At 51.2% G+C, this 14627-nt stretch overlaps 1 protein-coding gene across 5 annotated transcripts in view; it reads right to left on the bottom strand.

Annotated features, from left to right (window-relative positions):
- Nucleotides 1–14627, bottom strand: part of FAM193A (family with sequence similarity 193 member A) — a 161134-nt gene that overhangs the window by 56121 nt on the left and 90386 nt on the right. For 4 of the 5 annotated variants that reach the window (XM_078446363.2, XM_078446360.2, XM_078446364.2 and 1 more), the window contains exons 3-6: nucleotides 11273–11430; nucleotides 10638–10805; nucleotides 7133–7367; nucleotides 534–658 (exon numbers count right to left, since the gene is read on the bottom strand). In XM_078446363.2, coding sequence (XP_078302489.1) covers nucleotides 534–658; nucleotides 7133–7367; nucleotides 10638–10805; nucleotides 11273–11430 — 686 coding nt within the window. The remainder of the gene's footprint in view (nucleotides 1–533; nucleotides 659–7132; nucleotides 7368–10637; nucleotides 10806–11272; nucleotides 11431–14627) is intronic. The other variant, XM_078446361.2, reaches the window with a different exon arrangement.

Genomic DNA, 14627 nt, shown 5'->3' with positions numbered 1-14627 from the left:
CACAAATCCCTGCCCTCAGTGCCCAGGAGCCCCTTGGCATTGTCAGGTCCATGCTGGAGCCGTCCTCTCACCTCCCACACCCTCTCCCCATTCCCCCTGCACACCTGAGTGCCACAGTACAGACTACGTCACAGCCACCGGGCCAAGCCTGAGTCTTGTCAAAGTAAAATCCTATGTCCTTGTCCTTATTTACAAATTTGTGGTGTTAAATCTTTTTTTGCCCCAAGTTTTTATTCCAATTCTAGTTAGTTAACATATACGGTAAAATTGGTTCCAGTGTAGAATTTAGTGATCCATCACTTTGCGGTGCTAACTCTTAGAGGCATTGTTGCGGAGTTTGTTATTCTAAAGTTTAATTGTATTGCTCTCGGGGTTTTGAGTTTCTGTCCAAACTGTATTTTTCCCTAAGCCCTGCGACTTTTCGGGCAAGAACCTCCACACTGCAGTGGTGTTCAGATGTACACATGCTACACCACAGGGAAAAGGCCCATGCTGTCACCTCACAGAGACACATGCAGATTAAGACCAGATACCTGATCTGTGACACCAGTGCCGGCAAGTTGCTCTGGAGAAGTGGCTCCGAAAAGACCAGGTTTTCAAACAGATGTTTATTATGCAGCTCCCACGTCACCTGGAACTTTTTCAAGTGTTCGTTTTCCTAGTTAAAACAAATAAATAAATAAACAAACGAAGATGTACTGTGCTGATGAAGACTAAAAACTTCCCAGAAGAATCCGCCCCCGCCATCCTCTACACAGGCCCGAACATCCTGTGGACGAGGGGTCGCTGCTCCCTGTGCACCCAGAGCACAAGCCGATGCAGGTATCTGGCCACACGCACACGGGACCCCCATCTCTCCTCCCTTCTAAACCCTTCACACAGAGAAAGGGGGTAAGACACACAAGCTGAAGAAACAACAGAGGGAGAGAGAAACACATGCGTATATTTGATGGTCATTCGGTACAACTGTGCTTCCAAAACGCACTGCAAGTCCTACTCCTCACACAATTTAAGTGCACACAAACCCTCTGATATGGCAGGAGAATCCTTTTCTTGCCTGTCTTGAGAAATCTCCCATTCTGATAGATGCAAATAATTGCCCCACTAGTGATATGCCGTGAAAAGTCAGGTCTTTCCTTTCCCTAACAAACGCAGCCAAACTCATCAGTTACTTGAGACATCTTTTAAACATTCAGGAGTGTCCTGGCCATCATGGAGGGTGACATCCGTTTGCCCTCAACGCAAGGTGACCAGGAGAGACAGCGGCACCTTCCCTAAACGCGGCATTCACTTCTACCTGATCTTGCTACAAGCAAACGCCTGTGTGGGAAGCGATGCTTCCACCAGGAAGCTACAGGCGTGCACTACCTGCGTCTCACCGTCTCACGTCCACAGGGAGATGCTCCTTCCCTAAGCAACCGCCAACTCTGGGCACTGCTCAGCAAGATGCAGCCAACAGTCCATGAGACGAAGTAGTCACAGTGAGCACCTTCAGTGGTCTGTTCCACAAGTTAGCCAAAGTGAATCAAAGTGATCGCACCTGCAGATGTCAGTAAACGTCCACCCAAGAACACTCCATGTTTTGCCCCCTGATAACGGGCTGGCACGGGGTCTGAGAGACTGAATTAAAACCATCGTTTCCTGTTCCTGAGCACAAACACCAGTGAGACCGTGCTCAGCGCACAACAGTGGCACCGCCACACTGCAGATGTGTGTCCGCTCCGCCACCTACAGTGCTCTCCTCATACCCTACAGAGAGAGAGAGCTGGTTAAGGAACCCGTGATGCTTGCAGAGAACCTCAAACCCCCAGTGTCGTCCATGTTTCCAGAGCTTCCTCTCGCTCCCGTAGGTGTGCTTTTTTAACACCTGTATTCAATACAGGAACACTGGCCCAGGAACCAATAAACTCAGCCCCATTTCTGGAATGAGAAACCATTACCCCAAAAATGTACTAAGGACGTGGCCACAGAGGACATGTCGAACATGCCACGTGTCACGGACCTCAGCAGAGACTACTCTGTGCAGGTGCTGTGCCAGGTACAGGAACACAAAGACCAGAACCGTAGGTCCCTGCTCCCCAGGAGTCACCAGGGGACAGAGTAGTAGGCAGTGATCCGATTCACAATTCGTCTCTACAACAGAGAACATGTAGGAGCTAAGGCAGCAGCCAGAGCAGTCCCTCGGCCAGCTGAGGGGGGCTCCGGGAAAGACGTGCACTCACAGCTACAGAGGGGGCGGGTGGAGGGGGGAGCAGCGCCTGTGTGTGAGTGTGGCCGGGACTCGGTGCTGCCTGAGCCAGAGGCGCCGAGGACAAGCTCACCAATGACTCAGGCTTGGGCTTTTATATCCAGGCTAGTTTTACTTTTCACATTCAACTGCAAGAAGGTTTTGGGATTTGGAAGAAAGAGAAGATATTTAGAATCAAGTTCTGTAACAGACCTTGAGAAATACCAGGATAGTCAAGATTCTTCTGTCCTTGTGGATAGAAATTCAGATTTCATGATTACTGCAGTCTAGCAAGGCATTTCTTAGACAGTGGCAAGCATAACTTTAGTCCTAATTTTATTTTAATATTTAAAATAAACTTTTTCCATCGGGCTCTGTGCTAACAGCTCAGAGCCTGGACCCTGCTTCAGATTCTGTCTCCCTCTCTCTCTCTGCTCCTCCCCCACTCATGCTCTCTCTCTCAAATATAAACAAACATTTAAAAATTTTTTTAAATAATAAATAAAATAAAAATAAAAGTAAAAATAAAATAAAATAAAATACATTTTGTTAAATGTGACCCTATCGGGATACCTGGGCGGCTCAGTCATTTGAGCATCTGACTCCTGATTTCAGCTCAGGTCACAATTCCAGAGTCATGAGATCAAGCCCCTTGCTGGGCTCTGCACTGAGTGTGTAACCTGCTTAGGATTCTCTCTCTCTGTTCCCTCCCTCAGCCCCTCTGCCCCACTCATGCACTCTCTCTCTCTAAAAATAAAATAAAGTAAAATTTAATTTAATTTAATTAAAAAAAATAAACTATGACCCCATCATCCTCTGATTCTCCAGGGCAGTGTGGAATAAACCCACAAGTACATTTCCCATGAAAGTCATGTTTTTAAAAATTCTTTCTATGTCTAGATGTATGCCATGGGTTCTGCAGAATCAGAAAAACAGGAGATGTTTCCAAGAGAAGCCAATCGAGTTAGCAGAGAACTTAGCAGGCAGGGTTTGCGCAGCAAGCCAATTTGCTGCTTTAAGGAAAATAATTGACCGGATTTGTGACCAATCAAAAATCAGAACTTTGGAAAAAAATCAAGCTTTCAAGCAATAATCAGAACTTTGGAAAATTGCCACTGGCCTTGAAGCTTCTCCATTCTGATAAGGATCAGTGGTGACAGTAACAAAGGTCACTTTTTATACTGAATATCATCAGGAAGATGTGCACTAAATTATTCAGTGAACCAGTATTTTCCAAATAACCAATGCATGATGCTAGAAACCCATGCATGGGCACATCCACTCAAAGTGTGGGCTACAATAATGGTTCTGATGTTAACAATACAGTCAGCTCAAGGGTTTCAGAGTCTACACTGCAACTAACCATTAACAGGCTCTGGGGGCATCTGCGTGGCTCAGTCAGTTAAACGTCTGACTTCGGCTCTGGTCACAATCTTGCGGTTTGTGAGTTTGAGCCCGAGGTGGGTTCACTGCTGGCAGCGTGGAGCCTGCTTCAGATCCTCTGTCCCCCTCTCTATCCCGCTCGCTTGTGCACGTGCTCTCGCTCTCTCTCTCTCCCAAAGATAAACATTTAAGAAGCACTAAGGTACTGTTGTACTCTCCAAGAAAAATGGCTGAAAAGGCTACTAAAATACTCCTCCGTTTTCCAAATACACATCTGTGTGAGGCAGGATTTTCATCAATAACGTCAGCCAAAGTAACCTATGACAACAGCATGAGCGGAGAAGCAACTAGAAGAATCCATGTGTCCTCTGTTTGAGCCAGAAACTATGGAGATTTGCAAAAATGTAAATGACGCCCCTCTTCTTACTAAATATGCTTCAGAAAATAGTTCTTTTTGGGGCGCCTGGGTGGCTGAGTCAGTTAAGTGTCCGACTTCCGCTCAGGTAGTGATCTCGCGGTTCGTGAGTTCCAGCCCCACGCCAGGCTCTGTGTTGACAGCTTGGAGCCTGAAGCCTGCTTCGGATTCTTTGTCTCCCTTTCTCTCTGCCCCTCTTCCATTCATGCTCTGTCTCTCTCAAAAATAAACATTAAAAAGAAAGAAAGAAAGAAAGAAAGAAAGAAAGAAAGAAAGAAAGAAAGAAAGAAAATAGTTTTTATTTTAAAATATGTGCTATTTATGTTATGTAATGGGGCTCATCTCAAAAGTGATTTAATAGTTTTAAGTTTGTTTTAATTTCAATACAGCAAATATTAACAGATAAAATATACAGAGACAGAAAAGCCCTTTGGAGTCCTCAGTTTTTAAGTTTAAAGGGCCCCAAGTCCAAAAATGTTGAGAACTGCTGCCTTCAGGCACTAACTTTAACTCAATCTTAACTCAGCTGTGTCAATTTCTTGTCCTGCAAAGATCACCAGCTGGGCCTGGAAGGATATCGTTACAACTGTGTGACCCTTGTTGGATCCTGATTTGAGTGCTCCAACCATAAAAGAGGTTCTGGAGGTAATTGAGAATTTTTATATAGACTGGGTGTGAGTCAGTGATAAGAAGTCACAGTCAGCTTTTGTGACACGACAAGGTTACTGTGGTTACCTGGGATGACGCCAAGCCCACTACGTGCACGTTGCTTGATTTACTGACATGACAGCCTCCATCACCGTCAAGTGACCTGTGGGCTTGGGAGTTGCGATACCCCACCGACAGCACTTGTTGAGACCACAAGCCGAGGAGGCAGTTGGTTCACAGTTACACACTTCTGGGGAGGCTGTACTTCACCTCTGCCCACCCCAAGATCACAACGGGCATACGCCCTTGCCGTCCCTCCAGTCTGAGGGCCTCTCCTTCGCTCTCACAGGGAGGTGGTGGCCATTTGCAGGCCCAGCACTGCGTGCCGATGCCACCCGGGGTTGGACCTAGGCTGTACATCCTGTCTTCCAGGATTATAAATCCTTGGAGTGAATGGTGGCTTTGGGGCACACAAGTTACTCAGAATTCCAGCTGCCGGTGTGTTTTTCACCCCTAAGGCTTCTTGCCTCTCATGCCACCTCAGCAATGTGTTGTAAAAGCTCGTATCTTGTTTTAGTTTCTGTCATCCAGTAATTCAGTTGTTTCCCTTGAAGGAAGGAAGCGTTCAAGGTATCTCGTCTGCTGTACCACCGGAAACCAAAGAGAGTATCTCCATGTGCAACCAAAGTGACATAAATCACCGACCAAACTACATTTTGTTCTTCGCGCTTACGAATTTTTTTCCAAACCACAAGAAAATATTTCTACGTAAATTTCTAGGAATTTGCTCCAAGAAGCAGGGTCCAAATCAATCTGTTTGGTTCCAGAGCCATATTCCGCTCTAACTGCCTGAGGAGGGCCTGGACTTAAAGCATCAGCTGGGGCACTGTGATAGCACTCTTCACTGCTATGCATGAAGTTCAGACAGCCAGGAGACACTCTTAACTTCGGCTGTCCCCTCTCACAGCAGACTCAGGAAGGTCTCAAGGTTGTGGTCACAGAGGAGACGGCACTAGATGTGAACTTCTGACTTACTTTCAGTAAGTCGAGGCAGAAGAGGAAGAGTTGCACGAGACGCGCCAGGAAGGAGTGAGGTGTCAGAGGCGAGCCTGGCCCCGCTCGGGGCGCTGGCATCCAGTTGCAGAATCGCATCTTGAAGCAGAGACTCTGCCCCTCCCACTCAGCAGTCCTTTTCTCACAACACAAGCTCTCCTCGAAGATGCAGGGAGTCACTTACAGGAATGGCAAGGTCTACCACAGGAATGCTTGAGGAAGTCCGTGAACCCCCTGAAATTACTTGCCAAATTGCGTGCCTGTAAATTTCTCTAGCAGGAAGCTCTATCAACTTTAGAGTCACATAAAGACCATTACATTTAAAACTTTAGGGATTACTGATTACTATATTTGTTTCAAAATGTAGTTTTACCCATGAGAAAGTACTCAAAACTAGCCCAATGAAGTATCATTTAAATTTTCTTCTAATGTTTATTATTTTGAGAGAGAGAGAGAGAGAGAGAGAGAGAGAGAGCGTGAGCAGGGGAGGGACAGAGAGAGAGGGAGACACAGAATCCGAGACAGGCTCCAGGCTCTGAGCTGTCAGCACAGAGCCCGACGCGGAGCTGGAACTCACGAACCCAGGCGCCCCTGAAGTATCATTTAATAATAAAATTTAGGTGATGAGCAACAGCTCCACAGACTATCAGCAAATTGCTATTTCTGTAACAGTCCAGAAAGCATGAATGGCTGGTCTCTTGGGTACCATGGTCTCCTTCCAACTGGCAGCTGCACTGACTGCCAGGGCTGACCCAAGGCACTCATCTCCAGCTTAGCTGGTTTCCAGTAACTGTACTTCCACTATGTGCCTCTTTCTACCCACCTGTGCTAACTTACCTTTGTGAAGTGGTCAGAAAGGACACTCCTTTGTTAGCACTACCAGACAGGTATGTGGGGTGGGCGGGGGGGGGGGGAGGTGTTCTCACTTGTTTCTGTGAACCCATCCTTAACCCAGGGTTGGACTGTGCAATCAATGACCGAAAGCCACAGGGCTGTCAGGAAGTGCCCTCTACAGGACTCATGCTCTGCGTGCGCACGCTGACAGCAGAGTTAACAACTCAAGACAGAAGCCATCTCTCTTTCTTTTCCCTGTTAATGCACACACACTGGTCCTAACCTCATATGGTCCCCATCGCTCCCTCCCTAGGCCTCAAGGCCTCCAAAGAGCATTCCTATGATGTGTCGCCTGGATATCAATTCACACAACACTTTTATCCCACGGCAAAGTCCAGAGAGAAGAGAAAAGGGAGAGGAATCAGGTTCTCTGCTACATGCCTGAACACCGCCAAGCAGGAGCCCGTGACGGCGCGCGCGATCGACACACAAGCCTCACAGCTTCGCAGGACCACAGTCCTTCTCCACAGCTCTCCCCAGCAGAACCAGAGAAAGGCAGCTTTCCCTCTTACCAGCGTGCCAAGGAAGGTGCTGATTGTGCGTGCCGCCTGGCAGAGGGCACCGTACTCTTCGAGAAGGAGGGAGATGAACTGGTGTGCCTGTGGAGGGCCCTGCAGGGCAGACGGGGCTTTCACTTTGGATGCAGCCGACAGCTGCCGGAGGAGCCGGACCTTCATCTCCAGCACGTACTCTCTGGCCTGTTGTTCCAACCGCTGGTACAGCTGGTAAGGGTCCCTCTCACAGAGCCTGCGCAGAGAAGAGAGAGTCACCACTCACCCGTATCCCATCCACACAAGGCCCTCCTTGGAACTGTTCTACGAGCAACGTCCCGGAGCCTTTGCACAGGCACCCGCCCGACGACAGCAACAGCAGCCATCTTCTCAACCACCTGTGAGAGGGGCCATCACCCCACTCAACAGAGAGGAACCCAGGCACAGAAAGCATCGAGAACTCCAAAGTCACCAGCTAATGGACCAAAAAAACCCCAGTATTTACTCAGAGCTTACCCTGCACTAGCACTGGCTCGCACATGTACTGACTCAGCTGATCACTGAGTTCATCCCTCAGCCAAACACAGAAGTCCACACGGGCTGGGTAAAAGGCTGGAACTCACAGAACCAGCAGGTGGCAGTGCTTACACACGGGCACCGCAGCAGCTGTCTTGGGAGGGATGTGCTTTCTCAACCGTAAGACTATCTAAAAACACAGGAGGCTGAAGACAATTAATTTTCAATGCCCGTATGTTAGGTGAAAAGCGATGATCCCAGCAGAAGTGATACCTGGCTTGGAGGACTAATGCAGACTATTCTGTCCTTTCTATGAATTCAGTATACAATCCAAATGGGCTTATTATTTTTATAATCAGAGGACACTGTCGAAACAATACATCCCTTTTTAAGTTATCCCACCAAAAAACCCAAAGAAGCGTATAAAATAAAGTCTCTAAAATGAGGAGCAGGGAAAAAATTAGTAAAGGCCTTTCCATTGGGCCACAATAGCAGTTAACATTTTTAAGAACTTCTTTCCTAACTTGTAGATAATCTACTTGTAAAGTGGCTGTTCCTCTTAAGTATGAGCTTCTGAGGAGCCTGCACACAGAAACCCAGGATCACGGGGGTGACGACAGTATCTGTCTGTGACCCGCCACCAGGAGGAAGCACTCTGAGGCCAGTGCTTCATTAGACACGAGTTGTAAACCATATTAGGCCACAGTTCCTGGACTTTACATAATGGATCCTTTCACCTTCTGGGCACCACGTTTGGTCAAAAGGGAAGAATGTAGTAAGTTGCCATCTATTTCAGTTTTAAATTAGCGCACCACCTGAGTTGCAAAGACAAGAACCAGGTGAAACCCAGCAATGAAACATGGGAAGCCTTATACACAATGTGGCTAGAGAAACGATAAAAACTGATGGGACTCCCACTGAGGCCAGTATGTTTCAGATAGACAGTTTCTTAATTTCCAGTACAACAAATGTCCTGTGAAACGGAATGCATTTCGTGTGTTAAATGGACACTACAGAAGACTCAAATGACAGAGGAACAATCAAACTTACAGGGAAACTGGATGCCTCTTAGCATGGAGAACTGTACATCTGTTTTACTTTAGGTCTCTGTCCCTCTCTGTATTCTATAAATTTAATGAAATGGCCATGGGGTACTTCTGCAAGTAGATTTTTTAAAAACCGTATGACCAAGAGGCAGGAATACGCTGAAGATGCGGGCGGCTCATCCATACATACAGTCAACAAGCACTGGCGCGCCTGTGTGAAGGTTATTCTAACCGTCAAACCGCAGCAGTGAGGAAGCCAAGTAAAGAAACTCTCCGCCCACGTGGCGCTTATGGCACGTGCATATATATGATGGAATTCTAGGTAATGGCAGTAACGTAGTAAGAAAGAAGGCAAGGGGAGGAATAGTGATGGCAGGGAGGCGCCTCAGATCTCAGGGTGGCCTCTTTGAGGTTACTCCGAAAAGTAATGTGAACAACCGAAGGGAGGAAAAACAACCCCGAGGAAGCAAGAACAATGCAGACAGAAGAGCAAATGCAAAGGTCCTGGAGCAGGAGCGAGTGTGGCCAGCAGAGGAATGACGGGAGCCAGCACAGCTGGAATGCAGTGATTAACAGTATGAGAGTGGCGCAGAGCGGGACCATGCAGGACGCTGGGGGCCACGGAAAGGAGGAAAGGAGGAAAGGATCATCGTCACCAGCTGTACAGGCATCACACACATCCCTCTCCTGATGTGTGTCGGCACATGAACAACAAAAACAGCAGCGTTCCTGGATGCAAGGACTAGGGGAAATACGGTTATCCGACATATTCACTTCTAGACGGGGGCGTGAGATTTGCACATAACAGGATTATTTCACTCTTAGAGCAACACTGTTTCCCAAACCTTCACAATTCACAGTATTACCTTTGTAATTTCCATGGTAACATCTCTCACCACACTGTACCTGCTGGGTATTCTCCTTCAACTGCCTCGTTTGACTTTAGCCACTTCCTAAGCATTCAGTGTATGAAGTCATGGGCCTGAGGTGCAGGTTATGTGCCTTCCTCATACTCACTTGGCAACCTAACTTCTAAAACAGGCACATACCACCCAGAACCGCCTCCTGGAACACAGGCCAAGCGCTAAACACACTGGCCGGATTCACCCACTAGTCAGTAGAACCCATGGCCAATCACTATTCCAGTCTCCACAGATAAACCGTACTCTACAGCAAACAAGGGTTTCTAAGACCCCCAAAGGTGTTGCATTCAAGATGTGAGAAAAAGAAAACAAAAGGAGAATCGATCCATGAAATGTCCAGCTCAAATTTATTCCTCTAATTCGGAACATGTCAAAAAAAGAGGAGAAAGATGCTACAAGCTGTAAGGAAGAATAAAAAGTATGGCCACCTCGAGTTCTGTAGTGTCAGCGGGCACAAAGTGCTGCTGAACAACAGACGCCATGTGGTGAGCCACTCTTGCCTGAGAATCACCCACACGTCCAGGCCTCGCTACAGCAGGCCCCCTACTCACGCTTACACGCGTTCTCAAGCTGCCTGGCCTCACGGAAGCTGCTTCTCATCTTGACGGTGGGGTAACTGCCTGTCCTGTCCTCCTTGGGTTAACTACATGCAAGGGTGCCTCCTGAGGAAGTGCTTAGATCACCCCCGGCACAGAAAGTACTCAAAAAGCAGTGTTACGGTCTGTCTCAGCGCTAAGAAATGAAAGAAACATGTCAACTCATTTTTTTTTTTTTTTATTATACAGACAAGAGGTATTTCATCAGAATTAGAATTGGAAACTTTACCCAGCAGGTGTGCTTTTTGGCAGTCTGTCTGCTGAAGACTGGCAGTGCCCCCGGGGCCAAGCATGCACCGCGGAGCTCTCACTAGGTCCTGAAAGGAGACCCCCGCCCCCCCTCCCCCCCCTCCCCCCCCCCCCCGCCCCCCGCCCCCCGCAAGCAGAGAGGAGGCTTCCCCCGCAACAGGTGAGGGAGGGACATGACACAGGGGGCAACGTGTACCTATCCACGAGCTCCTTCACCCCCTCCTTGTCCGGCACGAGACTCTGGTCTTGGTCGTCGGCCAGCGGAGTCCCTGCCTGGCGGTAAATGCAGCGGACCATGTAGCGCACTTCTGACCAGTAGTTCTGCAGCTGCTGGGGCTCCCGGTCTGTGTCTGCCGAAATCTCTCTGTTAGAGGGACAAGAGCAAGGAGGTCAGGGTTAGCGCAGGGTCGGTGTCGCCCTTCACCGTCCAGACAGCCCAAGGGGAGGGGGGGGGGCCACCCCGACTGCCGTGGCCCCAGGTGCCCACAGCTGCCGGTCCCCGGACCCTGGACCGCTGTCCCGGGGCCCCTCCTCGCACGACGCAAGCTAACGCACCTGGCATCCCACACAGGGAACGCAGAGGCTCCCCAGGCAGCTCTCGCTCTCACTCCCCAGGAAGCCCCCGCTACCCACCCACCCCCGCCCCGTCCCGCCCTCCGCGCGGGGCGGGCCGCTGTGGCTGCGGTCCCGAGCCCCCCAAGTCCCGGCTTCTCTTCCCCTCCGCCCGCAGCAGCCGCAGTGCCGGCCTGCCCAGCATCCTGGGGCAGGGGGGCGGCTCTCGCGCTCCTCGCCTCGCCCCCCCCCCACCCCGGGGGGGGGGGGCACCCGTACCTGCGCTCGCTGCAGGCCTCGCAAGCACACGCGGCGTCCGAGGGGGCGGCGCCCAGCCCGGCCGAGGGCAGCGTCTGTGCGCCGAGGGCCAGCCTCCCGCCGCCCGCCTCCGGCTGCGAGCCGCTGAGAGGGGAGTGAAGAAGAAAGTCTTGGCCCTGCTTGAAAAAGAGAACAGAACAGACTACGTTCAAACGTTCACGGCACAAATTTGCGATCAACGCGTCAGAAAAAGGCCTTGTAGAAACAGATTTAAACCTAGACGCTGACGAGATCCCCAACGGCCTCGCCCGGGCAACTTTCCCTGACCCCCAAGACCTTTGCAAGCGACTGTTTCGCCTTCAGACAGCGCCACCTGATCCCGGGAAGGCCGTCCGAAAACGTCGCTCATTCTCCAGAGAAGCGCCGGGCCGGCCCCCACCCGTGGGACGGCGCTCAGGGCGCAGCCGGGGGCCCCAGCTGGGAGCCCGCCGGAAGTCGCCGGAAGTGGCTGCGCCGCGTGTTCTGAGGGACGGGGGGCTGGACACGCGAACGTTCTGGGCAGAGGCGGCGGGACGAAGCGGGCTCCGACCTCCGTGACTGGACGCCCAACAGCCACTCCAGGGGGCAGAAATGCGACCTTTACCCCCTCCCCGGGCCCTCTCCGGTCTTGGGACGCGACCCCAACACCCACCCAGCTGGCACCCTGTCCCTCGATGACGGGACCTGAGAAGGACTCTGGTACGATGTGGGAAGTGGGCTCCTGTCGGAGAGCGGATGACCCCTGCCCCCCCACCCCCGCACCCCCGCCCCAGGAAGAAAGGGCACCAACAGGGCAGCCGGCCCCACGGCCATCGCCCGCGCGGCTGAGGAGAAGGGCAGAGCCGCGGGAGGGGCGCTGAAGGGAGGGCGCACGCGCGAACACCGGGCCGCAAGCCCTCCCTCGCGGGCTGTGGCGTCTGCGGGCAGACCCGAGGGGAGCGCAGAACGCCGGGCCCATCGTGCGGCCCCTGGAGTCCGGGCACCGGCGGGGCGCAGCGGGAGCCAGGGGCGGGCCAGCACTGAGGGCGGGGGCAAGCGGGACTGCGGGGTGTCTCGCAGAGTCCGCGGCACGCGGTCCCGTGCCAAGTCCCAACCGTGGCCTAGGGGGGCGGCTGTCACCAAGGAGGACCACGGACAGCCCGGCAAAGGGCAGAGGACCCGAAAATGAGGCCATTCTAATACCACCGCGACGGGAAAAGGCCTGAAAAGGCTCCACAGGTCCGCAGGCGGTGCTGGCGGAAGCAGGCTGCCCCCCAAGGACAGCAGGTCCGTGCCCCTCGCGGAGGAGGTCTCCTCGCTCCTCCACCCCCATCGAACCCAACAGCAAGGCTGCCCGCCGTGCGACTCCAAGCCTCGGCGGATGCACGACCCGGGCCCAACCAGGCCACGCCCCGTCACCTGTGCCCGCCGACCTACCGTGGCGGCTCCGCCCGTGCCCGCGGCTCCTCTGCAAGTAGCAGCCAGGGTGGTGGCTGCAGCAAGAGAGACCCTGTCACCTCCCTGCACAGAACTTCCATAGCAGCTACGAACAGACTCTAACTATCTCAACACAGTCCTCGAGCCTTCCCAGGGCACACTGTTGCCCTCCTGCCACCGTACTTGTTCTCGGCCTGGAGCGCTAAGCCCCTAGCCCTGTGAATGGCCTGGCAGACGGACAGAGTTCTAGCAGGCACACCTCAGCAGAGAAACGGGGGAGCCAGGGGTCAACCTTTGGGCTCTGGGCCCCAAATGCACCCTTGCCTCCGGGGTCTGTGTGGGAGCAGCCCCGGCAAACACGCCTCCCCGGCTGCTGGCGCCGAGCGGAGCCTTGCCGGCAGGGGGCGCCGGAGGGACACTGCGGAGGCAGGGGCTCTTCCCGCCGGCCCGGCCCGTCGGAGAAGCGAGGTGGACTGAGCCCCCCTGACGCGCCCTGCAGCTCCTCAGCAGCTGCTCCGCTACCCGGAGAGCCTCTTCCCAGGGGGTCCTGCCTGGCGTCGTCTCCCTAAGCTGCGTGGTAGTGGCTGCCCCCTAGATGTGCCACTGCTGGATTCTTCTGCGTTCCCTTCCCAGATGTGGCTAGTTGATCTGTTACACTTGGCTCTCCACGCAAAAGTGCCCCTGTTCAAACCACTGATGTGGGTGCCCATCTCCTGACCTTGATCACCCCTGTTAATCTCTTATATCACAAACTGCTCTTTGAAATCCTGGTGTCTCCCTTGTTTTCCTGTTGTCACTGTGTTGTTTTTCACCTGTCTTCATCACTGGAAGCTCAGTTCCACAAGAGTGGGACCCTTTCTGTCCTGCTCACTGCTGTGCACTAGCACCTGACACACAGGACAGACTCCGAACAGCAGCCAAGAACCTGAAAAGTAACATTTCCTGGTGACAAGGGATGAAATGAGGCCTTTTAAGATAGCACATGCCCATACAGTAAATCCTTAAATGTGCCACCTTGTAGTGCTCATCTTACACAGATTTAACTTCTGTCCAAATCCAACACAGTTTAAGAGAATACAACAAAATCCAGCACTCAGCAAGGTAAAATGCACAATGCCCAGCATCCAGTAACAAAACCAAGAAGAAAGAAAATATGACTCACAACCATGAGGGAAACCAATCAAGAGAAACAGAACCCAAAATAACAAAAACGATGCAACCAAGAGACAAGAATCTCAAACTGGTGATTATAAACTCTGTAAGTTTCAGAAAGTAGAGGAAAACAGAAAACACAAGAGCAGCAAGTGAAAATGTAAAACATAAGCAAATGGAACTTCTAGAAATGAAAACATAAGCTGTCTTACAACAGAGTATCAATAAATCTGAATAATCCAAAATGAGGTACAGCAACAAGACTGAAAAAAAACAAACGAAGCATTTCTAAAACAAAAGTCAAGATGTCTAACATGCAGGTAATGGCATCCCAGAATAAAAGGCTGTATAAAGAAATAGCTGAAAATTTCCCACATTTGAGGAGACCATAAACTGGCATATCTTAAAAGCTCATCTAATCCCAAGCACAATTAACAGAAAGCAAACCACACCAACGTACATCAGAGTGAAACTGCCAAAAAGCAACAATGTGGTGCAAATCGGAGAAGCAGGCAGAGGAAAACATCCCTTCTGCACACAGGAGCAAAGACAAGAATGGCAACATGCTTCCGACAGAAATAGGGAAGCCAGCAAAGAAATGACCAACAACCTAGAATTCTTAGCAAAAACAACTTTTTAAAATGAAGGCAAAGGAAAAGTTTTCAAACAAACAGCAGTTCCCCGGCACTACAGGAAATGTTAAAGGCAGAAGAGCGCAGGTGAATGGTGTGAAGAACACCAAGCTTATAAAGGGGAGTAGAGGGAAAGG

This window comes from Panthera onca, chromosome B1 (genome assembly GCF_046562875.1).
Source record: "Panthera onca isolate mPanOnc1 chromosome B1, mPanOnc1 haplotype 2, whole genome shotgun sequence".
Classification (NCBI taxonomy): domain Eukaryota; kingdom Metazoa; phylum Chordata; class Mammalia; order Carnivora; family Felidae; genus Panthera; species Panthera onca.
The sequence above is the reverse complement of the archived record's forward strand: the minus strand, read 5'-3'. Positions and strand labels throughout refer to the sequence as shown.